Source organism: Eschrichtius robustus, chromosome 16 (genome assembly GCF_028021215.1).
Source record: "Eschrichtius robustus isolate mEscRob2 chromosome 16, mEscRob2.pri, whole genome shotgun sequence".
Lineage (NCBI taxonomy): Eukaryota > Metazoa > Chordata > Mammalia > Artiodactyla > Eschrichtiidae > Eschrichtius > Eschrichtius robustus.
The window spans coordinates 37,659,985-37,687,079 of NC_090839.1; the positions used below are offsets into that span (position 1 = coordinate 37,659,985).

At 38.4% G+C, this 27,095-nt stretch overlaps 1 protein-coding gene across 5 annotated transcripts in view; it reads left to right on the forward strand.

Annotated features, from left to right (window-relative positions):
• PLCB1 (phospholipase C beta 1) overlaps positions 1-27,095 on the forward strand; it is a 694,419-nt gene that overhangs the window by 519,739 nt on the left and 147,585 nt on the right. For all 5 annotated transcript variants that reach the window (XM_068565592.1, XM_068565593.1, XM_068565595.1 and 2 more), the window contains 3 exons: positions 939-1,085; positions 12,876-13,033; positions 23,652-23,734. In XM_068565592.1, coding sequence (XP_068421693.1) covers positions 939-1,085; positions 12,876-13,033; positions 23,652-23,734 — 388 coding nt within the window. The remainder of the gene's footprint in view (positions 1-938; positions 1,086-12,875; positions 13,034-23,651; positions 23,735-27,095) is intronic.

The following is a 27,095-nucleotide window of genomic DNA, read 5'->3' on the forward strand; positions in this document are numbered from 1 at the left end:
TCTTACATAAACATATACCACTTTTATATTAATACAAAACTTTTTCAACGAGGAAAAAAAATTACTGCCCTCTAACATTTACTAGCAAGATCTTTACTGCTCACAAATGCACTGGTGATTGTGTTTGTTTTGTTTGTTTGTTTGTTTGTGGCTTTGATTGTTAAGGTTGAAGAAACAAACTGTAATGATGAACCAAAATCATGAAGATGGCCCTCTCTATGTATTATATAAAATTCACTTTCATAAAGAATTATCTCAGTATTTAGTATTAGTCACCTCAGAAAGGTTACAACAAAAGAAAAATTCTAAATACAATCTCAATAAACTAAATAAAGTGTGAGTCATATTTCTTTCATTTGAAGTAAAGTCATTCTAAATAAGAAATTTAAAGACCTTCTTTTTTATGAGCATTCAAATTTTTATTCCTCAGTATGGTCATCTTTATTTTCTGTTTCAGAGAAAAAAGATCATTATTTGAAAACATTTTCACTTTATTTTAAATAATAAAACCACTTGTGAATAACTCTTTTGATTATAAAAGTAACATATTTTCATGATAGAACATTGGGAAGTGCACTCCTAATTCTAACACCTAGAGATAAGCACTAATAACATTTTGGTGTCCATACACAAAGATGATAAGCATTCTTATATTTAAAAACAGGAAATCAGTGTTCAGGTATTTAACTCCTCTGAAAGTCTGTGATACTCATGTAACTACATTTTCCTCTATTATTTCTGGCATTTGGAGATGAATGTAGTGAAATAGCATGATCCTAGACTACTGTTTATCCATATTAAATTGCAATTGGGGCTACTGTCTTCCATCTTGGATGCTACCAGAGTTTTCTGGAAAAAAAAAAAGTTAAAGCAACATGATGCCAGAAACCCATGAAAATAATACATTCACATTTTTCTTAACTCTTCATTTCCTCCAGGACAGATATCAGTGGATGGATTTATGCGCTATCTGAGTGGAGAAGAAAATGGAGTCGTTCCACCTGAGAAACTGGATTTGAATGAAGATATGTCTCAGCCACTTTCTCACTATTTCATTAATTCCTCACACAACACCTACCTCACAGGTATGAGTTCATAGTTCTTTGACAATTATTTTAGCCAGTCTCACCAAATGTCACCAACCTCTGCTTACTGTTGTTCAGAAGTGGAGGCGTATTTCCTTTCACTTCCTGTGAAAAGCCTCTGAGAACTGGGGTTCCATGACCAGAGGCTCTGCCCACAAGCAACAATATAATTTCTTCACATCTCTTCCTAAGTTTTCAAGTCATCTAAAATGTATTCATGTCTGGTATCTTCAGACCAATGGAATTTTTGCATAACTGAATTCTTTCTGCAATAGACTTCAAGCCACTTATAAAGCCACCGAGTTCTCTGGACTGTTTTCATCTACAGGAAAGTTCTGCCCTAAATAACTTCCACTCAAGGCAAATTAATAATTTTGCTCAGGTGGACAGGGCTTTAGACATAAACAAATTTCTTTGTGAGTGACAACTTATATATACTTTGTTGTAAATATTATAATAAAGGAGTGTGTTTCCTAACTTGACCCTAAATTGAGTATTGCCATGGTTTTTAGTAGATTGTTAAATAGAAAAAATATTAAAACATATATATAATATATATTATCTCAACATAGTTTAGAATTAAAATTTTAATAAATACCAATTTCAATAAACTAAAAATGTTTTTATAATCAAAATACATTTCTTGCAGAATACTCTCTGATTACCAGCCTTAGAAAGACTTTGTAAAAAAAAAAAAAAAAAAGCCTACTGGTTAAAAAAAAAGGACTTTTCAAAACCTTATCACTTTCTTTTTATATATATATATAAATTTATTTATTTATTTTTTGGCTGCATTGTGTCTTCATTGCTGTGCGCGGGCTTTCTCTAGTTGTGTTGAGCGGGGGCTACTCTTTGTTGCGGTGCGCTGGCTTCTCATTGCAGTGGCTTCTCTTGTTGTGGAGCACAGGCTCTAGGCATGCGGGCTTCAGTAGTTGTAGCTCGCGGGCTCTAGCACGCAGGCTCAGTAGTTGTGGCACACGGGCTTAGTTGCTCCGTGGCATGTGGGATCTTCCCCGACCAGGGCTCGAACCTGTGTCTCCTGCATTGGCAGGCAGATTCTTAACCACTGCGCCACCAGGGAAGTCCCCTTATCACTTTCTTGCTTCATACAATCCATCACCCAAATGAATATAAGATTGCCAGACCTCAAGACCCACAGTGCAACCAAAGTCTGGGGTCTCATTTGGTATCTGTAAGTTATAGGTACTTGCCGTGCCTTGGGGGGAGGTTTTGATGTGCTTGTGGCTCATTGCCTAGGGGTGTGTGGTTTGTGTGGCAGGATAGACTAGCGATGCCATGCACATAATGGCAGGGAGGTCCAGGCACTAGGTATTCATGAGAGTGTTCAAGAGAATTTCACAGGGTTCAGCCATCTGGCAAATAAGCAGTTCTGCCTTCTGAATTCCTTAAGGGGATCCATTCCTCTAGGCACAAATGTATGTTGCGCTAGCGTCGAATCCAGCATTAGCCTGGTATCCCACACTTGGTGAAAAATAGCTTAGAATATAAATGACTCTTGGACAGAGATAGCAATGTGGCCCCTGGACAGCTAGAATGAGCTATTTCAGGATGACTCCATATCATCTGAGACATATTGTCAGAATCATACACTCTGAGTTCTACAGGCAGTTGAACTGCAACTTGCATGTTCTTCATGAAAATCAGACTGTTCTCATGCTACTTGCGGCCTGTTTTGTTTCAACTACATACCTACTAAGAGAGATTCATGCTATAAAACTAATTAGATTCGTGTTTGGCTCATCCTAAACCCTATTCTTATCATCTCTTGCTGCATAACTGATCACACCAAAACACAAGGACATAAAACAGCCACCATTTTATTTTGACCATATTCTATATGTCAGGAATTCAGACAGGACACAGAGCAGATGGCTTGTTTCTGTTCCCAGGTGTCTTGGGCTACAGATGGGAAGTGAATGCCTGGGATGACACAAAAGGCTTGGTTGTTGGAATCATCTGGAGGTTTCACCACCAACATGTCTGGACCTGGGCTAGTGACCCAACAGCTGGGCTCAGTTAAGACTGCTGACCTAATTGCCTAAAATTGGCCTCCCCATGTGGCTTGGGCTTCCTCACAGCATGGCAGCCCCAGGGTAGGTAGACTTCTTACATGGCAGCTTATAGCTGCAAAAACAAGTGTCCCCAAAAAACATGGAGGAAGCTTAATTGCCCTTTTGCACTTAGCCTCTGAAGTTCCATACGGTCACTTCTTTCTTTATTTGTCAAAAATGTCACAAACCTACCCAGCTTCAAGGTAGGGGACATAGACCACAGCTCTCAATGGGAGGAATGTCAGAATATTCTTAGCCCTGTTTTATTATTTTTTATAAATTTATTTATTTATTTGTTTGTCTTTATTTTTGGCTGCATTGGGTCTTTGTTGCTGCGCACGGGCTTTCTCTAGTTGCGGCGAGTGGAGGCTACTCTTCGTTGCGGTGCGTGGGCTCCTCACTGTCGTGGCTTCTCTTGTTGCAGAGCACAGGCTCTAGGAATGCAGGCTTCAGTAGTTGTGGTGCGTGGGCTCAGTAGTTGTGGCTTGCAGGCTCTAGAGCACAGGCTCAGTAGTTGTGGTGCACGGACTTAGTTGCTCCGTGGCATGTGGGATCTTCCTAGACCAGGGCTCAAACCCGTGTCCCTTGCATCGGCAGGCAGATTCTTAACCAATGCGCCACCAGGGAAGCCCCTTAGCCCTGTTTTAAAATTACTACAGGTTTCATAGCTTCAAGAAGAGAGTGTCCACTTAACCCACTTTCTTGGATTCAGTTTCTTAGACTTACTACAAAAATTTTGCAGCTCCCACTCAAATTGCTAAGCATTTGTAAAGGATTTTTTCCTTCCCAGAAGTCCTTAATCTTATTTGGTATCATTGATGTATCTGGCAGTCTGGTGAAGCCTATGGACCCTTCTAAGAATGTTAAACGCATAAAATAATGTACATAGAATTAAAGAGGAAAAACTTCCATTGAAATAATTTGAACAAATATTGAAAAACAAATTTGGATAAAATTGTATATATTTTATTAACACAATTTTTAAAAATTGTATAAATAATACGTGTGATATTTGCAACAATTGGAATATGATATGAAAATATCTGTGATTTCTACTGGTGACAAAGTCACTGTCCTGCTAGTACTACAGTGATTTGTGGCCTACATTCATAATTGAAGAGAATGTTAAATTGCACATAGTGATTTGCGTTAAAGATGTAATCGTTTTTCTCATCCAAGTTTGAGGAGGTCTATAGAACCTCAAGTAAAAGTCTAGATCTTTGACTTGATAGGATCCTAAGAAATACAACTTTAAAGACTTTGACACATGATTGAATCTTGCATTTATCTTGTACTTGGGACCCCAAAATGCTTAGAAATACTTAAACATATGTTCGGTTAAATTTTGGACATTGCATATTGTTTTATCTATCTGGAAGTCACACTATGCAATAATTTTACCAATAGTCTTTTTTAAGTCCAAAAATGAATATATTTACATCTGTTAGTATCTGTATTATTTGCCATATAACAAATCAGGCAATGATACCAAAATGACTGAATGACAAGACTGATTGGGTATATATACGTTCTATTCTTTTTACCTTCTTCCAGAGTATATTAATTTTTCCCTTTTTGCATATCATTATGGACAAAGTTTTCAGAGTTTACATAGCTTCACTCAACCACAGACACTATTCTCCTTTTGATGTTCAAATCGTCTCAGCTTTGGTCAGTGGAAACATTTTTTAGGCTGGCTTCTCTCTCCTCTTGACATGACCCATTGATCTTTGAAAAATGTCCTTGTTTTCTGGCACATAAAGATCTTCCAGGCTCATCTTTCTGCACCACGCATGGAATCAGACTTTTCCCCCAATGATCCCTTGTTCCTTTTAGTGTGAAAAATATGCCTATGGGTAACAGCAATTTGAACCCTGTGCTATGGAATGTTGTTTCTGGACCATTTCAGTGAACAAAGCAAGAAAAGATACATTTTTCTTCTTGTTAAGGCACAAGAATTCACATAAAGATTTCTACTCCTATCTTCCAATTTAAATTCTTGATTCTATAGCTGTGCTTCTTATATCAATCTTGATACCTAGCAAATTATACATAATTACTCATTTGCTTTACTGACAACACAATAATAGCTCCAAGAAAATTATTCAATATCAACACAAACAATAGAACTACAAAATACTGTTCAATTTTTCTCGGCAGTTCTTTTTGTTTTTTAACTGCATTTTACTAAGGATTTTTAGTCCAATTAATTTCTTCCAGGGTCACTCATTTGCCCTCCCTCTGATTAACTTGGTCAGCACAAATATGGTAGAGAACTTGGCTCCATTGTGTCAGTTGGGTTTGGGGTGTTACCATATTAATGGCCAATAGTTTTCAGAAAGTAGAGCTTTCAGCTACTATTAAAGAGAAGGGTCCACTCTACTTTTTGCTGAAGAAAGAACTCAAAGAGCTGTCTCCAAATTTCTGTACAATGATTTCATATTACCACCATCTGATATACATGATTTCTGACCAAGTAAACCAACTCTGTCCCCAATTTTTAAATTTCTAGTAGTATTAGAATTCACATCTTTTTAAATATTCAATTTTTAAAGCTATGTTACCTATGTTAGACCATGTTCTGATCTTTAAGGTTTTTTTTTAAACTTATCTTCCTCACGTTTCTGAGCCATGTATTTTCATACCAGGGTTTGCATTATGTAAATCTCCATTCTTACAATATTACCTTGTCCCAATACCAGTCAAAATCTCTTATTTTTCTGCAGGGGAACTAACAAGAATTCCATATAATTAATTTTAAAAATTACATATAAATTCTAATATAGGTTCTTGAGGTTTTGCCTAAAATCCTCTTCTAACAGGTAAAATTTGGTTTTACTTCATATGATATTATTAGTGTCCTTGTTTTAATTATAGAGAGTCAGAACTCTTATCTCTCAGAGACCTTTGGGTAAACATTTATAATATAGAAATTCAAACTTCCCAAAGCCTATTAAGAATGTTATAAAATAAAATTATAACCAAGGTATAACCCGATAAAATCCAGTTAAATGTTAAAATCAATACCTAGAACATGAGTTAGATTTTATATGTTACAAGCAGTTCCAGAACAAGTAGAAATATTTTCTACAGAAACATTATTTCATGGAAGGGGTATGTGGTGGAAAAAGAAAAGTTTTCCTATTCAAATGAGTTTTTAAAATGCTAGATTCAAACAAAGGTTGGCATCTACTGCAGTATGTTTCGAATATAGGAAAAAAAAGCTTACAGATTCACTCACACTAAGGTTATGATCAACCCTCCTCCCCCAGCCATGACCACGCTAGGTACTTCCTTGGAACATTTTAAGAACAAGTATTCCTGAGAAATGCCAGTCTAAATTCAAATAAGGAGAACTTCAATATTTGGAATGTTTTCTTTTGAGCATTCAAAGGGACCATAAAGATTAAATATACAGTATAAAAACCAATCAATTTAACAATGCATTATTATTGTTATGTCTATTTCTCTGCTCATTATTGCCCCTTTGTTAACTATCAAGACACCCAGAAGGAAAAATAAAATCCAATCACTGAGAGAAATACATGCACAGAATGAGTTGATGTTTAATTACGATGGTCATTTTCTAGGGTTTTGGATAGACTTGGCAGTACACCAGGTAGTGGTTATGGTTTAAGTTACTGTTTTTCCTTGAGGAATCTACCCTTATGACTCAAAACAAGATTCTCTCAGGACTGAACAGTGTGCATTCATTTCAATTACACTTTTTCAGCTCTTCGTAAATCTTTCCATACTCTAAACCATTTGGGAGATAATGGCTCCATATACTCAGAAAAAGCAAAGTGGCATATCTCTGAATAATTAACATTTTTATTCAGCTTGGGAAGTAAAACATTAGATTGGAGGTTTTAGTTATCCCTCTGATGAATTAAACTATCTGATTATTCAATTCCTCTCCTAAGGTGTATGTTCTTGGCTGCAGAAAAGTTCAAAAAATGGTATAGTTTTATCCTTTAAGGTATAGTTTTTCCCTTGCCAATCCACTACCAACTCAAGCTTAGTGTCACTCCCTCCCTTTACTTCTCTCCTACTCATTTAGTCCTTAGCATATGCAACTTTTTATAATTTATTTTTGGCTTAAAGTACACACAGACCTATGAAAGTTGGGTGGTAGAATGGAAAGAAGTTGAGCTTAGCAAATAAACAGACCAAGTTTCAATTTGCCTTTCAGTAAATTAAGTCTTCTAAGCCTTAATATCTTCATGTGAAAATGAAAGTAAATTGAAACAGCCAGGGTATTTTGGGCTATGCATAAGAGGATACTATTACTTAATGGCTTAAACATTAAGAAATTTACTATCTCACGCAGCAAGAAGTCCAGAAACAGAGTGGTTGAGGGTTGATTAAATCAGGAATTAATTGATGCCATCAGAGACCCAGATGCTTTCTATCTTTTTGCTCCTCTTATTATTTCTTTTCCTTCTTTTTTTTCTTTAATATTTATTTATTTATTTTAGCTGTGCTGGGTCTTAGTTGCGGTATGCGGGATTTTCTTTGCAGCATGTGCAATCTTTACTTGTGGCACGTGGGATCTTTTAGTTGCAGCATGTGGACTTCTTAGTTGCTGCATGCAGACTTCTTAGTTGCGGCATGCATGCGGGATCTAGTTCCCCGACCAAGGATCAAACCCGGGCCCCCTGCATGGGAGCATGGAGTTTTACCCACTGGACCACCAGGGAAGTCCCATCCTCTTATTGTTTCAAGATGACTGTGCACCCTGAGCATTGCCTCCATAAGAAATAAGCTCCACATGTGGCCCAGGGAACATCCGCATCTTGTGGCCCTTTGTATGAGTGAGGTTTTCCCCAACCCACCCAGCAGACTTTCCTTTACACCCTATTAGATGTAGCCCAGAGTTACACCATACAGCAATGCCCTACAATAAGCACTAACGTGGACCACAGAACCACTGTGACTGGCTGAGAAGAATTAAGATTTATCCCAGGGCTGGAGAGGGGACCCTGAAGCATATCAGAACCTAAATAGATTATTCTGTTGACAAGGAAAAAGAGAAAGAAATGACAGCCAGAAGTGTAATAGTGCAGTGAGGGTGTAAACTCCCTGGCACATAAGAGCCTTCTCCTTTGTTTGTACTTGCCTCTTTACCTAAATGGTAAGGTAAGGAAGATGTCTTGTGTCATTTTTGTATCCAAAGCAACCAGTATTTTGCCTCCCACAGAGAATATTTGAGAATATGCATACACCCTAGGGATGAGGCTCCTGTAATCAGTAAGGCATATGCTTAAAGTTCTTTTCTCACTTGCCTAAGCCATCCCATGGCAATTGGATCTATGTTCAAAAGAGGTTCATGGTGATAAACCATAATGGAAAAGAATATAAAAAAGAATGTGTGTGTGTGTGTGTGTGTGTGTGTGTATATATATATATATATATATATATATATATATATATATATATATATATATAAACTGAATCACTTTGCTGTGCAGCAGAAATTAACACAACACGGTAAATCAACTATACTTCAATTAAAAAAAAAAAAAGACCTTCATGGTCTTACTGGGGCAGCAGACAGATAATGTAGAAGAGAGAGATCAGATCAAACTGATGGCCCTAGAGACGGTCAAGATTAACAACACATCCTCTGTATTTTGGATAGTTCCCTCAAGTGTAGCTGTTGGTTTCACAGCATTGAAGGCAAGGAGAAATGGTTCCCCATATCCATTTATTGAAGGAGACAGTGTTTATTGAAGAAAGCCACTGAATTAACAAAAGTTTCACAATCTGGAACCTTCTTACCCTGAAGATTGAAGAGAAGACAATAAATAACGATAAATATAAATATAGGCAATTAATCATCACACTCCACAAGACGAGAAATTTCTCAGAAGGTTGTGTTAATAGACGGATTGTTATTTTCAATTTTCTGGTCTCTTCCATCCATGGATGCCTTGGGTAATCTGAGACAAAGCTAAAGTGAATGAAGCCAGCTGCCCAAAATGAATGCAGTCAAGTGAGAAGTTGCAGAGCTCTGACTCGGGGCAGTATTATGAATTAATCTGAGATGGAGCTTCAGCTCCAAAGTTCAATCATAGGCTTGTAATGTACTCCAGAGGGTGTTCACAGCCAGGCAGAGATGATGCCAGATACTAGTTTCAGAAACAACAAGGGTTGAGGGACTCATGACATATCATTAATCCCAACCTGTGGCAATCCCCTGGCCCCAGAAGCTTTATTTATTGGATCTAATCAAATGGAGATATAATGGTTGGATGGGATATAATAATGAGGAGTTAGGAATTTTAGGCAAGAAAAATAAACCAGCTTTGAGGCTTTAAGCAGAAAAGGAGAGAGTAGTGGAGAATATTAATTCACATATTTGGAAAAAATCTCCATAAATGAAGGAAAACATACAGAAAACCTAATATGCATTCCAAGCAATAGGACAGTTATGGATAAATGTGTGTTTTCTAATGCTTTCTTTGGAAGATTTCCTTTTCTAATAAAGGTTATTCATTTTAGTAATGAACAAATTTACCTTAGAGGAATTCTTTTGGGCTTAGATGTTGGGCAATAAACACAACACAGGCACACACGCACACATACACACACACACACACTCATATACACCCTCCTCCCCCATTCTTTTGTTTTTCAGAATCATTTCCATCTCTAACCCCATGCCTTACCATGTCTTTCAAAACATTAACTGATCAACATTCAAAAAGTACATCAAATTGCTTCTATTCTATATATATTCTATATATATATTGCAAGCAAATTCAAAGAAATGTTTCTGGAAACTTCTTGAATCTTTTATGACAGAACACTCTAGTGTGGGTTAGATATTTTTCTACCTTCAATCTATCATTAGATTGAAGCAACTTGCTTACTGGCAACTTCTTTACTGGCAACTCCCTTACAGAAGTTAGTAACACTTAACAGAATATTAATGAAATTGCACATTATTGGATATAGTCAGTAATACACTTAAACAATTTCCTAGGTAGTACACAAGAAAATCTGCTCCACTCTTGAATAGCTGTGCAGTGGTCTGAAGGAGCTAGCATTTTTAAAGAATTAACCTGATAATTGTTTGAATTCTTCACTTCTTTAGCTAAAGTAGCCCTCCTTTAAGTTTAGGAATAACATATAAATGATCATCCTTTCCCCTTCACTACCACTCTCCATTTTTCCTTTATGCAGCAAAGACCTTTATTACAACAAACTCTGAAGCAATTTTAAATGGCAAATTGATTATCTAGCATCAGGAACTTTCTAGATTATTTTGTCAGCATTTCTGCTTTTGCAAACATTTGTGTATTTAAAATGTCCTATTTTTTCCAGTAAAGAAAAGTGATTATGCAAACCTACTTAATCAGCCTTTCAGTGCATTTACTAGGGCTCTATAGAACCGAAAAATGTCACCCTTTTGTTATGCTGATATCAGATGTTGTGACATGCATATAAAAATAAAATTAAGCCAATAGGTTTAATCCCATTTTCTTTGTCCTGTGTGTCTCCACTGGACAGATCTTGTCCATTTCAAAGTCATTTTGACAGTTTTCATCAATATGTCATCTTTTAAATGACTGCTAAAAAAAAATGATGGACGTTTATAGCGTATAAGTCACAGAAAATCTTTAATATGGAAAACCAAAAACTTCTATTTGTGTGTTTGATGTTAGGCTTGTCTCAAAACTTATTTATTATTAATCTTTTAAAAATAATTTATCAAGGGAATTCCCTGGCTGTGCAGTGGTCAGGACTGAGGGCTTTCACTGCCGTGGCCCAGGTTCAATCCCTGGTCAGGGAACTAAGATCCCGAAAGCCACATGATGCAGACAAAATAATAATAATAATAACTTATCAAAAAATTAGTACCTTCCATCGACTTCTTAATGAAACAGAAATAGCTTGGCTTCTCTTTCCACCCTCAGATTTCTTGGGTGCCTTGATTATTACAATTCTTATCACTTTACTAGAGGATTTCAGTTCTGCTTCCAAAGGTTTTTAATTTTGATAAATTTTATCTATTTTCTTCCTTTGCTACTTGTGCTTTTGGTGTCATATCTATGAAACCATTGCCAAATTTAAGTCACAAAGATTTACCTCTACATTCTCTTCTAAGAGTTTTATAATTTTAGCTCTTACAGTTAGGATCTTAATTGATTTCAAGTTATTTTTTTTAATATGATGTGGTAGGGATCCAACTTCATTATTTTCCATTTAGCAATCCAGTTGTCCCAGCACCATTTCTTGAAAAGATGATTTTCTTCAATGAATTGTTTTGGCACCCTTGTTGTAAGTCAATAAATGTGAGGGGTTCTCTCTGGGTTCTCAATTCTATTCCATTGATCTGTGTGTCTAACCTTATGCCAGTACCATGCTGTCTTTTTTTTTTTTTTTAACATCTTTATTGGAGTATAATTGCTTTACAATCGTGTGTTAGTTTCTGCTTTATAACAAAGTGAATCAGCTATACATATACATATATCCCCATATCTCCTCCCTCTTGTGTCTCCCTCCCATCCTCCCTATCCCACCTCTCTAGGTGGTCACAAAGCACCAAGCTGATCTCCCTGTGCTATGCGACTGCTTCCCACTAGCTATCTATTTTACATTTGGTAGTGTATATATGTCAGTGCTACTCTCTCACTTCGTCCCAGTTTACCCTTCCCCCTCCCTGTGTCCTCAAGTCCATTCTTTATGTCTGTGTCTTTATTCCTGTCCTGCCCCTAGGTTCATCAGAACCTTTCTTTTTTTAGATTCCATATATATGACCACACTGTCTTGATCACTGGAGCTTTGTAGCTAAGTTTTGAAACTGGGAAGTGTGAGTCTTCCAACTTTTTCCTTATTTTTTAAGATCATTTGGGCTATTCTGAGTCCTTTAAATTTCCATATGAATTTTGGGATCAGCTTGTCAATTTGTGCCAAAAAAAGCCAGATATGATTTTGATAGGAATTGAATTTGTAAATCAATTTGGGGAGTAGTGCCATCTTAACAATTTTGAGTCTTCTGCTCCATGAACATGGGATGTCTTTTCATTTACTTAGGTCTTGTTTAATTTCTTTAACAGTGTCTTGTAATTATAAGTTTTATACTTTATTTGTCAAATTTAAATTTATTCCTACAAATTTATTTCACTTTTTCAAAGAGAATGTTTAGCTATCCTAAGCATTTGTGCCTTGGACAAACATGACAGAAGGTTTGACTTATATAATAGAATGCCCTGTCAACAATACCCCTTCATAGGGAGGGTCAGAATTAAAAGACTGAGTTTTGAAGTTATAATCCTGATCTTCCACTTACCAGCTTTGGAAACTTGGGCAAATAAAATGCTCTATGCCATTTTCATTATCAGAAAATAAACATTTAAAAGTAAAAGTAGTTATACCAGGTAGATTTTTATGAAGATTAAATGTAGTAATATACGTAAAGTCCAAAGAACTATAATTGGTACATGGTAAGCAGTTAATAAACATGAGTTATTGTTATTGTTACAATGCTCTCCTCCTTCTATTCTCTCATCCCCAAACCACTGCTAGGGAGCCACAATTCCATCTGGGATTGTGCCACTACCTTCTGGTATGTTGAGGCAGAAGAAAGACTGAGGACTGCTCAAGGTCTTGAACTCTTTGTTTTCCCATTGTTGACGAGCTTTTCTAGGAAGCCACCAGTGTCTTCCTTGCTTTGTGGGAGTCTGAGCTTCATTTCGTTGGCGTTTTACAGCTGGCCAGCTGGCTGGAAACTCCTCCGTCGAGATGTATCGCCAAGTGCTCCTGTCTGGTTGTCGCTGTGTGGAGTTGGACTGCTGGAAGGGACGGACCGCAGAAGAGGAGCCAGTCATCACCCATGGGTTCACCATGACCACGGAGATATCCTTCAAGGTAGAGTGAATGAATATTGCTAAGAGAGGAAGCTGGGGAGACCTGACACCTTTTTGGGTAAAGCCTGCTAAGGTTGAAAGTCCCAGTGGTCCCAATTAAGTCCATAGGCTATTAATCATGTTTGCAATTTCAGAGGCTAAAATTTAGCAATTCATCCATGATTAACTGGCATCAGGTGAACTGCTAACCAAAATCTAAAGAAACTGTCTTATTAAAGGAAATATCAATTTATTTGTCTATTTAACACTCATTCTTTTTATTGCATTTTATCGTTGTGAAATATAACATACATAAAGAACACACACAACTTATTCGTACAGTTTAACCAATGGATATAAAGTGTACACTCATGTATTTACCACCTAAAGCAAGAAGTAGAAAATTACTGGCACCCCAGAAACACCCATGTACCTACTCCCATTAGAATGATCTCCTTACCTCCAGAGATGACCACTTTCCTGACCATTATAGTGATCACTATTTTGCTTTTCTTCAGATTTGTACTAGTTTATGTGCAGCTCTAAACAATGTAGTTTCACCGCTGTTTTAACTTGATTTAAGTGGATTCATGCTGTAGTATGCATTATTTTGTGTTGTGCTTTTTGAACTCCATGTTCTTTGGGAGATTCAACAATATTATTGCATGTTTCTCTAGCTTCGTTGCTTTCTTGATGATGATGATGATGATATTAATCACCACTATTTAATTATTACATACTATTCCATTCTGTGGAATATTATATAATAGTCAATACAGGAGATTGACTATTATAACCAGCTTTTGACACATTGATACCTATCAGTCAAAGACCCCTAGGAATACACCAGTGGTCAAAGTTGGCTTTACCAGCTTATGCAACAAGGGAGTACACATGTCATGGGGAACTGTGTTTGTCAGTAAAATTGTATTAGAGAGGATTTACAGGATTTGGCCTGTATTAGGTGATTTGGGTGAGAGTTCAAGGAGACAGGGTTTTGCTATAGGTTGGATGCTGTCAGTAAGCAGAAATAATCCTACGATTGGGTATCTTGATAAATCCTATCTAGGAGGCAAGACTAAAGTGGTAATTGATAAAGAAGCATCAACTACTCTTATTAGTCAGGAATGAGGGTATATTTGGTCATCTCCCTTGTCTCTCCACCCAAGTTTCCATCCTACACCATAAAGGGCCTAGCATTCATGCATATGGACACCCAAGCCCAAATATCCAGATTCTATTCACATCCCCTGCAAAGAGCCATCCACAGGAGCTTGGGGTCATTTGGGCTGGGGAAATCTGGGGTCCTAGGTAACTAGAGAGAGATCTAGAAAGAGGATATGTGGGCTTTTGGGGACATGTTCTCTTGACTGACTCAGGCTTCTCATCTCTTTGGAAGGGATCAGAAAAGAAGGACCAGAGGATAACTCTAGAGCACAGGGTCCCAAGGCATGAGCTCCATTACCTGGGTTACTTGGGTCTCAGGGCAGAACTGGCTCTGGGTCACTAACTCTTGCCTTAAGTAACCAAGGAAACAGAGCTCAGGTGGGTGGTAGGTAAGGTGGAATGGGGACAAGGCCATTGAAAATGAGGAGGTCGGAGTGCTGAGAGGCCAGAATATTGGATGAGTTAGATGTTAACATCACCAAGACTGGTGACAAAGCTTTGGATGAAGAAAAAGTGAGCCACTTTCCAAAGTCTTTGCTTAATGAGGTGACATTCAGTAGATGGCAGAAGTGAAGAAGTGGTAAAAGCTGGTTGGCTGCTGCATGAAAACTGGGTTTGGTTTGGTTTTGTTTTAAGATAAGAAGATCGAAAGGTAATATTTCAGAAGTAGCATTGGGAGCAAAAAAATTTCCAATATCCAGCTTTTAGCCCTGGAGCACTTGGAATGTGATAAAATAAACATCTGTCTTTTGAGAGGGCCGCAAAAAGAGGCAAGATTTTCAAGGGACAGCCAGGTTTCAGTTTAGACAATTGAATTTCCTCATCAAAGGTACTATACTTGACAGCAATAAAAATGTGTTCAGAAGGAATATTAGCACCTTAAAATATATTTACTATGTTGTGAAGTTGACTTTTCATGATTTCTGAAACTTAGGCTATTACATAGCAATTAGTGAAAAATAGCACCCTTCATTAAATTTTTCAACAAAGTTTAATATGGGGTTGACCTTAATTCTGATCAAAATCTTTGTATCTGCTTCTGAAGTTGAGCACTCTTAATGTTATTTGGTTTTTCTTTAATGGAAAATCAATGGGTTTCTTTTCCATTTCCATAGTCCCCCACCTTCCCAGCTCCTGCCATGATCCCTCGTCAGCTAAGATACCAAGCCTAACCTGTTGGGCTCTTTTGAAAAAGTGGGGGACATGCGACCCTTGTGTGGAGTGGATGCAATTTGTGCTCATCCGTCTGTTGATGGATGGACAGGGTCCTGGAAAGGGAGACAGCACATCCTGATGGAGCCGTTGCTGAGCTAGGGGACCGATGGCCTTGTGCACACACCCGCTGCCAGGAGGGCCACCCACACCCCGCCCACCAACCCCTCAAGAGTCCCTGTGAGGAGCAATTATATTTTCTTAAACATTTATAATCCTCGAGGTTCTTTGATTTACTTTGGGGGAAGGGGAGACTGTGGGGAGGGAAGATAAAGCACATTCCAAGCACATTCTAAGGCATGTTTATTTTGTGTGAAGCATTGGCTTCTTGGCCTTGGCCATCAAGTCAGCTTAGAGTGACTTTCCCTGTGCACTCGACCGTACAAGTGGTCCTTCAATCACATCTGTGATCCCAGAGTCATGGGCCGATTGAGCATCTATTCCTGGGCTCCGGAAGCACAACTTCCCACCACATACACACACTTGCTGACAGATTTAGGAACTGAAAGACTAAATCTAGCCCAGAATTCTGCTTCCTCTCTCTGCCTGCTGGAATTGGGGGTGGGGGGGCAGCCAAAAAAGAGCAGGAAACTCGTCATCCTGGTGGTTGGTTGGTGCAGCTTTGCTTCCTGCTATTGTGCATTTGCAGGATAGCTAATTCTGGCAGAGATGTGGGTGTGTGTGTGGGGGTGGTGGTGGTGGGTGGGAATGAGTGTGAGGAGTAGAAATGCCAGCCTGTTTTGTGGACAAATACACGGAGCAGGAATTCTCTGCATCAGGACTAGGACTAGAGTGAGGCAAGTGAAGCATCTATCATGCAAAATTTAAGGAGGTGCTTATTCTCACTGACATATAAATGCGGACTTGGCACCTGAGATAGTGTCTCTTTAAATTTTGCACTTACGCGCCTCACTTGCCTCACCCAAGTCCCAGCCCTTTCTGCCTGATTATCAGCAGGCAGTCTGCTTTTCCAGAAACTACTGTGTAAAATGACTTTGTAAGAAAGGATGAGAAGAGAAATGGGGGACAAAGCTCTATGTGATCTCTCTTCCCCGCATCACCCCTTTCCCCCTCACTCACATGGCTGGGCTCTGTGCTGTCCCCTGACCATGATAGGCAGGTCCTGCCTCACAGCCTTTGCAAGGTTGCCCCTCTGCCTGAAACACTCTTCCCCCAGGTATCTGCATGGCTTACCTCTTACCTCCTCGGAGCATTTCTCAAATGCCACCTTCTCAAGGAGGCCTCCTGGGACATATTTAATACTGTAACCAGTACTCCCACACTCCTGATAGGCTCCCCACCACTTTATTCCTTCTATTTACCAAGAGGCACTTATCACTTTCTACTACTCTGCTTAATTTACTCAGTTATTATGTTCCTTCTTTATTGTCTGTGTCCTTCTGTCAATAAGAGCATTGAGCTCCACAAAAGACAGGGATCTTTGTTTTGTTCCAAGCACTTTAAAAAGAATCTGACATATAGTAGGTGCTCAATAAATTTTTAATGACTTTTTCCATCCCCAGGAAAATAGACAAATTATAGTATAGCCTTCATTTTTAGTCTTTCTTGCCTCTGTGCATCAGATAAATGAATTTTGTCTTTCTCCGGTTTTGCTGTGAAATTCCATATATCAGTAAGCGGTGAAAAGATTCTCCCAATGTTTGCCAGTTTGGGCTATCCTATAGATTTGGACCTGATCTTCACAGTGTAATTAGACTATATTCTATAGCCACAGCGTGTATTGTAGCAGCAAAATAAACCAATTGCAAAAGTTCATCATTTTTATGTCACACAGTTTATCTTCTCTGAGTCTATGTAATCTGGAAAGCTTCCATGCGATCTATGATAAATCCCCAAAAGCAAAAGTTCCTGTTGGCATTTACCGCCTGTTTATTGTTGGGCCAAAATAAAAAGTTGTGTTCTGGGAAAGCAGACATGCTGTAATTCAGCCTCTTTATGGAAGACTTTTTATTTTGCACTCTGGATTTATTTATTATATATCCCATATATCGGCTCTTCACTTTCTTTGCCTCATTGCCTGAGCCTTTCCGATGGTCATGACATATAGCAATTCAGCACGTGGTCTGCATCCTCTCTGCTCCCACTCAATCTCCTCCTCCCCACACCGATCCCCACCTACCTTCTCCATCCCCGAACTGCTCCTTTTTCTCACCCCTCAGGCAGCTCCTTTGTAACCAGCAATTGCATAAGATGGAAAACTGAGTAAAGTGATAAAATATATAATTAAAATATATTAAATTTGAGTATGTGGTTAAATGGAGCATTTCCGAAAATAAAGTGTCATTCTCTGAGAGAGTAATAATTTAGGATGCAATTTAACTGCCACATACATGCTCACATAAAATGGATATCCAAATACACCCTGCTGTTGTCAGTCAAGGATAAGAGATTTCAAGGGCAGATTTTCCCCCTGGAGGTTAGTAACTGAGCCATATGGTTTATAGATTATTGGATCCAGTGTTAGAGGTCTCTGAAAAAATGATTTTGGCTTAATGAGGAGCAGTCGAGCAGTAAGGTACTTTCAAATCCATTGTCCACTAAGGACAGCTTATATGAAAGAACCAAACTTAAAACCTATACTAGCCTTCTCATCCTCAGTGATCAGGTGCCCCATGCAAAGTATTAGAAAGGTATGAAAAACCAAAAGGGAACTTCCAGAGTTTTCAGGTGCTCCCAACTAAAACTGTTAGATGAAATTCAGTAAATGTTTTCTTTAAAGGTTCCAAAAGCTTTCCTAAGCTGGTGACTAGAGTTGTGGTAGAGATGGGGAGAGGGGGGAGGGAGAGGCTGGGAAGGAAAGAGAGAAGGGAGACCATAGAAGTTTAGAATGCAGCCCTGGAGCTGACTGCCAGGGTTCCAGTACCAGCACTGACTGGCTGCAAGGCCAGGAGAAGCTCCCTTACAGGCCGAGCCTCTTGTTCTAAGCCATGTCTGCATATTAAGTAGGGTCGCTGAATGCTGTTGTTCTAAGCATTCGGTGAGCTTACTTATTATACAGACATGGCTTAGAACAATGCATGGCATGCAGTGAGTACTCTATAAATGTTAGCTACTGATATTATAATTGAAAAATTTAAAGCCACCCTTTAGCTTTCCTTCTAGAAATATAATGGTAGGGTATTATATATGCAAGGAGCTGTTAAGTCAGGGTGAGGGAAGGGAGTTGAATGAAGTCATTTGTAAAGCTGCCATGGTAGAGGATGTGGGTGACACCCAGGCGCAACCCCTGGCATCCACTTTACCACTAGGAAGAGGCCAGAAGCCCAAACCATGTGACAAGTGAAAACACAGCCCAGCCTTGGTAAGAGGCCCAGTGGGAGCTGGGAAGAGTGTAACCAATGAGCTTGGAGGCTCCATTGCAAACATAGGGTCCTTGGTCAAGTGCACAAGACCAAACATGTACAATGTCAGAGGTAGGAAAAGGGAAGAAATAGGATACATCAGTCAAGAAAGTCTAGGAACCCCAGAACCCAGTGGCAGTTCAGGGCACACCAGCATCCCTGCTGTGGGAAGACAGAACCCCACCCAGAGAGTTAGGAAGACAGGTAGAGGCACAAACTCTCTACAGGTGTCTGTAAGAGGAGGCCCAGAAAAACATGGACATTTCATTGGCTAAAGATAAAGAGAGATAGGCCCTTGGGTTTTCACTCACCTTCGGGCCTGACTCTCACTGGCCCAAACGGTGATGGGGCGGGTCTACGATCAATATTCATTATTAAAAGCAACTGGAGCAGTTTGCATATAGCCAAAGTTGTCAAAGGCTAATTACACTATCATTTGAAAGACTTTTTTAAATTTAAGACTTGATCTTGATTGGAAATTTTGTCCAAGAAATTATTAAAATTAACCGGGCTATTGAGTATGGAATCAACATTCAAATTTCTATAATACAAAATTACATTTACCTTTGGTTACAGTCAACTTTTAAGATTTGCTTAGGCCAAGGATCAGACCAGTCCAGGGGCTGACAAACTATCTTCTGCAGCCCACATTCAGCCTGTCACTTGTTTTCGTAAATTCAGTTTTGTTGGAACATAGGCACATCCACATGTTTACATATTATCTGTGGCCACTTTGGGGCTACAAAGGCAGAGTTGAATATTTGCCACAGAAACCATATAGCCCACAAAGCCTAAAATACTCACCACCTGGCCCTTTATGGAAAAAAATGTGCTGTCCTCTGAAAGAGTCAGTAGAGAAATAAATGGGAACACAAGTAGGCAGATTGTGTCTCTTCTATTAATGATTTTAAGAGTCCATTTATTCATTCGGAAATATTTAGTGAGCATCTAGAATGCTCCATAGTAGTTTCTACATCCTAGGGGCAGAGCAATGGAGAAAACTGAGTGCTTACCCTCAAAAAGCTTACATTCTAGTGTGGAGAAATAGACCAAAATAAACACACCACATGGCATGTGGAAATAACCCTTTAAGACAACGTTAATCAGTATTGAAGGCAAAGAAGGGCTAGAGGTATGCTATTTTCAGCAGGATGGTGGGAGAAGACCCTGGTAATGTGGCATTTAAGCAGAGATCACCACCCCTCAAAATTAAGGAAGTAAGCCTTGCTGTCACATAAGAGTATTCCTGAAAGAAGTAACAAGGATAAACAAAGAAATGAGAGATGAACAAAGAGATGAAGTAATGCTTGTTCTATTGCAAGAAGGTCAGTGGACTGTAGCAGTGTGAGCAATGGAAAAGAAGATGTATTTAGTGAGATGGCAGATGCAGGATCTGATAAAGAACTTGGATTTCACTCTGTGAAATTGGAGGCCATTGAAAGTTTACTCCAAAGGAATGAAATCGAAATCATCTGACTCATGTTTAGGAGCAATCACTCTGGCTGTGGTAGGCGGTACAGGAGGCAAACATAGAAGCAGGTAAAAGCTTTATTAGTCAGCCTCCACTAGGTTTTGCTGCAAAAACTAGAAACTCCAGAATCTCAGTGGTTTAGAACCATACAGGTTTATTTCTTGCTCAGGTTAGATGTTGACTGTTGCTGCCATCAATATTGTCTGCAATCCATACAGAAAGAACAGCCCCAATCTGTGCTATCACCAGGCTCACAGCAGTGGGGAAAGAAAGGTGGCAGAACCCAAGATGGCTCTTGAAGACTCTGCTCAACAGAACCATGTGCCATTTTCACATGCATTTCAGCAACCAAAACAAAACACAGGGCCATGCCTATGGTCAACAGATCTCACAGGAAGGGTAGTGAATATGTGGGAATGACGACAGAATCTATCCCAGCAGTTACGGCAAGGGTTTTTGGGTCGGGATGATAGAGGTGGAGGTGCTGCTATGTGGTTATATTCTGAATATATTTTGAACAGGATTACGGATGAATTGAAAGATGTTATAATAAGAGGAATCAAGAATGGCTCTCATATGTTTTGCCAGTAGCAAATAAAACAGGGCCAAATTTAGGAAATAAACAAAATCTAGCCCCCCTTTTCTCCCCATACTTACTACCCACTTCCTTTAGGTATCTATTTGCAATTCTTTTTTTCTTTTTATCAAAGTAGAATTGATGTAAAATGTTGTGCCAATCTCTGCTGTACAGCAAAGTGACTCAGTTTTATACATATATAAATTTTTTTAATATTCTTTTCTATTAGGGTTTATCCCAGGAGATTGGATAAGGTTCCTTGTGCTATACAGTAGGACCTTATTGTTTATCCATTGTCTATATATAATAGTTTGTATCTGCTAATCCCAAGCTCCAATCCATCCCTCCCCCACCCACCTCTTCCTTGTCAACCACAAGTCTGTTCTCTATGTCTGTGAGTGTGTTTCTGTTTTGTAGGTAGGTTCATTTGTGCCATATTTTAGATTCCACATGTAAGTGATATCATATGGTATTTGTCTTTCTCTTTCTGACTTACTTAGTATGATAATCTTTAGTTGTATCCTATGTTGCTGCAAATGGCATTATTTTTTTCTTTTTTTATGGCTGAGTAGTATCCCATTGTATATATGTACCACACCTTCTTTATCCATTCATCTGTTGATGGACATTTAGGTTGTTTCCATGTTTTGGCTACTGTGAATAGTGCTGTGCAATTCTTTTGAGGGCTTTGATCTTAGTTGGTTAAGGTCATAAGCTGCATGGGAGTTACTGAAATGGTTAAGAGAATAAACTCTAGAGTCAGACAAACTTTCCTGGTGTTTCCTGGACTCTCCTCTCTGTGACCTTGGGCAAATTGGTTAATATCTCTGAGTTTCCATTTTATAATCAGTGAGATGACAGATAATATTTTCCTTAGGTAATGTTTATAGCAGGAGATAAGATCTGTGTCTGGAATGCAAATGCTCATTTAATGGCAGCTCTTATTTGTATTAGTTGGGTTTAGGGTGAATGGGGAGGGGAGCACCAGCAAGCTGAGTAACCTTAGTTGTTTTGAGAATATCTGCCCATCATGAGCTGTGTCCTTTACCTCCTCTCGCTGTATCCTTGCAACAGGCTTGTGGAATGAAGCTTATCACTCCTACTTTACAGGCCAGCAAGCCAAGTGCACATAGGCATTAAATTATTTTTCTCAAGGTCACACAGCTTGTAAGGATAAGAAGAAGGATTCAAACACAAGCCTGTTGGACTCCAAAGCCTGTACTCAAAAATATCAAATAAAGAGTTTAAAATCTGGGCATTGCTTACTCTTTATAGTGTACTTATTTTTGATGGTATCAACTATCAAAATGTATGAAAGGCAATCTGTGGATTCACTTTTAGTGAGTGATTCTTTTGCTCCATGCAGGCAAATCCTTCTTAGAGGATATATGCAAATGTAGTACAGAATTAGAAAGCCTTATTTATACTCTGGGGCTGGAGAAATAGCTTTCTGGCATGGATAGAAAGCAAACTATGAATTGTGTAAGGAAGGTAGAGAAGATAATGGAAAAGCCTCAGGCATAAGGAATCAGAGTGAAAATTCCTACTTGAGAGGAGAAGATGTAAAGAATACATGTAACTAAAAAAAATAAAATAAAATAAAAATGATATGAAGCCACAGGGGTATTGGCATTGATATAATTAAAAATAAATGAGATCATCCTTTAATACCAGTTCAGTAAGGAAAACATTTTGAAACACTAATGCCTAAAGCTGGTGAATATGCATTGAAATCTGGACCTTCATATATTACTCTAGGCAATCTAAGATGAAAAGTAATTTGGAGAAACAGAGGAGACTGTAAAAATATTCCTATTCTTTAATTTAATAATTCCCCTTCGAAGAATTCATTCCCTGAAAATAATTCAAAATATCAGGGGAAAAAATGAAGAGGTTCTTTGGAGAATTATTTGAATGATAGCTCTTAAAATATGTCTGTCCAACAATTGGGTAATGGTTAAATCAATTATGATACTGCCACTCCCTAGGATTTTATACAGATACTAAAACTATGACCTATACATTTTTTCTAAATACAGATTGAGGAATGAAGTACTGACACATGTTACAGCATGGATGAACCCTGAAAGCAGGCTCAATGAAAGATGCCAGACATAAAAGGCCACATATTGTATGATTCCATTTACTTGAAATGTTAGGAGTAAGCAAATCTATGGAGACAGAAAGTAGATTAGTGGTTGCCTAGGTCTGAGTCTGTGGGGTGGGGTTGGGGAAATGGCGAGTGACTGTTAAAGGGGACATGGCTTTTTGGGGGGGTGATAAAAATGTCCTAACTTAGACTGCGGTGATGGTTGCACAACCCTGTGAATATTAAAAACCATTTAGCTGTACACTTTAAGTGGGTGAATTATATGTCTTAACGATGTTTAAAAATACAAATAGAGTATTTACTGTAATTAAAACTAAGTTATACAGATATACAAAAAACAAACTAGAAATAAATATAACCAAATGCCAGCAGTGGTTTGATTCAAAGGGTGAATTTATGGGTGAAAAATGTTGCCTTCTCTTGTCCAAAATTTTTATAATGTGATCTGATTTCTTTCATTATTAAAAAAAAAGTAGATATAATTACCAAAGAGGAGAACCATTCACCCTCACAGTTATGACTCCCCCTCCACTCAAATCCAGTTTTCTTTCTATTTTCTTCCTAAGTCAAGAGTAAGAAAATTTATAATCCAGCAGCCTGAAAACTGCTTCTAGCCATTTTAGGCCATTTGATAAAATTCTATGAATGAAAAAGACAGTGATATTAAAGGGTGGAACCCAAAAGAAAAAACTATACACATTAAAATTCTGGCTTATTGAATATAGGTGTTCTCATTTTTAGGAAGTGATAGAAGCCATTGCTGAGTGTGCATTTAAGACTTCACCTTTTCCAATTCTGCTTTCATTTGAGAACCACGTGGATTCGTAAGTATTCAGCACATTCAATAGGGAGTCTTTTCCCCAAATAGTTTAGTCATGTTTAGTCATTGTTCATCAGATTTAAGATTATTTGATGTTACTAATGGTGTTCCTCAATTATGCTATATATTAAGTGGCATGTGTTCATCTGTATATAATGGAATTCATTCATTTAAATCTCATTTACATTAAAAAGATCCATTGGACTTGTAGAATCTATTTTCATGCCATGGTAGGATTTAAATTAAGGACTCCTCTTTTTACAATGCAGTGAAACCCATTTCCTTGTATAACAGGTGTGTCTATTTCAGGGGACCACTTTTATAATCCTCCTTCGTTCGCTTCTTCTATTGTGTGCAGATTTATAGTCCGTTTTGCCACCCTAAAATGGCCAGTTCTGTACACGCTGGAGCTGGTGTAGAGAAAGCTAAATAAATTAAAGAAATTCTATTCTGCCACTTTGAACTTACATAGAACTCAGACCACCAAATTCTCCCTCCTTCTTGTTTTCGTTGGTTTCCCCTGTTTGTTAGTATTTGTAAATATTTTCCTATTTCAAAATAGCCTGCACTTTTTGCTGAGCTACACAAATAATAGGTAATTTTGACTTAACTCTTGTACACATTTTATGACAAAGGATCAGAGTAAGACACATCTACATCAGACACGTGGATGTTAGTTTATCATGTAGTTATTCAATCTAAAGAGCCTCAACATGAAAGATTCTCATCAATACTGAATCAAAATTCAAGAAACTAAAATTCTAGTCCCTGGAATTAATGTCTGAAGACTATGTAGTAGTGACCATCACTGCTCAAAAGAGCATTTGGGAAGCCTTTGTTTCATTCAAACACCTAAGCCAGTTTTCTCAACTAAAAGCCTACAACACCTATCCTAATTTGGCTCACAAGTTCCTTAGATCCTTTTTTATCCTCCTTCCTATCAAAAATCTTTCCCAGGTGACTGATTCCCTTTGTCCAGCTAATTTGCAACACATGCTTCAATTCACTAATTCTTAAAGGATTTACTAAACCTTAAAGAACCAGTTAGGTAGTGACCAAGTTTCAGCTTGAGGAATTTCAAAGTAGTTTAATGTGATCATTTGTTAATGTATACGTGGAGAAAGACCTTATTTTGAAGTAACCAAATTATAACTATCTGTATTTCTAGTTTGCCCTCAGGAAATCCATACTACATTTACCAGCTCATTACTTTGTTTCATTAGGAAACAATCATCCAGTGAATAATGTAATCATTTGGCATATAGTTTTTCTACCACTTCTGAGGGCCAACTGAAGAGACAAGAATGTATTCTGTTTCACTACTATGTCTTTTCTAACTAAAGGGAGAACCTCTTTAGGTACTGTATTTAGTACTTCGTTTGCTGTGACAGCTCTGATTTGCATGTGACTTTCCTCATCTTGGCCTGTCCATTTGTAATTGGGCTCTAACAACGCCTTAGCACCTTTTTTTCAGGCACTCTAGTTCCTAGACAATCAGTCATTTCCTTTTTGGAGAAATATCTCCAAATCTAGCACATTTATTTTCTTCAAGAAATGTTTCTATATAAATTAGACAAAATGAAAAACTCTGCTTCCATTCTTGATAGTCATACCTGCTACATTGGACTCTGCCATGCAGCCAGAGAGGTATCAAGAACCACCACTACCACAAACATAATGACAGCTAATATTTATTGAATATATATTATGTGCTGAGCAACGTTCCAAGCGTAAGCTCATGTAACCCTCACCACAAAGCCAGGTGCTCCTAAGAATAAATATTATTACTATTATCCCTATTTTACAAATGATGAAACTGAATCCCAAAGAGGGTGAGTTACTTCCCCAAGGTCATGCAGCTAAAATGTGGCAGGGGTTCAAAGCTGGCTAGTACGGCTTCAAAACTCACCTATTTAACCAATTCCATCCCCCACACCTAAACAAAAGCATCACAGCCTTCCAAATATTGAATTAAGACAACCAGAGCATCCCACAAGGCAACTGCCTGTGAATGGTCACATTTCTGTGGCTCGTGACCCTTAACCACAGCATAGTTTTTTCAGTCTTCAGCCTCAATTCTACAGAGAGAATTGTACCAAAAGATTGTACCATAATGCAGCCGTTTCTGGTTTAAAAGTGAGAAATTTAGCTGTTAAAAGTTCATTAATAATGCATGAATACAAAAGAAAACAGGATAACAACCTTCCCTGGATGCCATGATATTGATCCCAAACCACTGAGATAACCGAATGGCAGTGAAATACTGATATATTGAATTCTATTGTGGAAGGAAGTTTTTGCTTCCTATTTCCATTGTCCTTGAGCCTCACACACATATCAACATCATTCAGCTACAGTTCTTTCCTGGGTAGACTATCACACACCCAAAGAAAACCTGCAAGCTTTTCCTTTGCTGATAAAACCCTGTGCTTGACCTGCAGGCCATCCCACCTCATTGCTGAAAGAACCAGTGGCAGACACCATTCATCAGTAACAGCAGTCTTCCCCACGAAACTAGATACACCCTCAGAATCCTACTCGACACAGGGACACAGCCCCCAAAATATCTGAAACCTATATGTTACCTCTAGCAGCAGTTCTTTTTTTTCTCCTTTGTGCTGTGTATACAAAATACCAGATTCAGAACCCTGGCTCCAGCCCACTTGAGCTGTACTCCAAAACAAACCCACACTAGAAGAAAGGAAGAAAGCCTCTTAATTTTCTGTTTCTCTCTCCAAATATTTGAAATCACCTATCCATGGACAGCAAAGAGAAAGCTGCCATGAGCCACTGGTGACTTATCCTCCTCCACCTGCTACATCAGAACCCCATAAAATGCAGATTCCTGAGCTTCACCCCCGTACCTTATTTGAATTTCCGCAAATAAATTGTTTTAAAGTCCTAATTAACTGATGGGCCACCTAGTGTGTGAACTAGCATTTTCACTAAAGGAGTTCTCCACTGAATTCAAGTGCAGAAACCACTAGCTCTGGTTCAGCCACAGAGAATGTGAGATTTTGGACAAGTTCCTTAATAGCCGTGAGTTGTAGATCCCTCATCTATAGAGAAGGAGGTTGGTTTAGTTCAACTTGGAGGATGTGGGCCTGTTCCTCGGTCAGAAAACTGACTACTTTGCCAGGTGTTAAAATGTGTCCAGATGGGTCTGCTGTGGCCTGAAGCTCAAAATGTATTTGTGAATATTTTCCTCTCGCTTCATCTCCATGGTAGCTGATGTTGAGGTTCCAAATGCTTCAGCATTTTTTTTTTTGCTCTCTCGTGGCAAATGCAATGTCTTGTTTCTGCAGTTCTGGCCCCACAATTAAAGTTGCTTTGTTTTCCTCTTTTTCTATTCAGTTTGCTCTCTG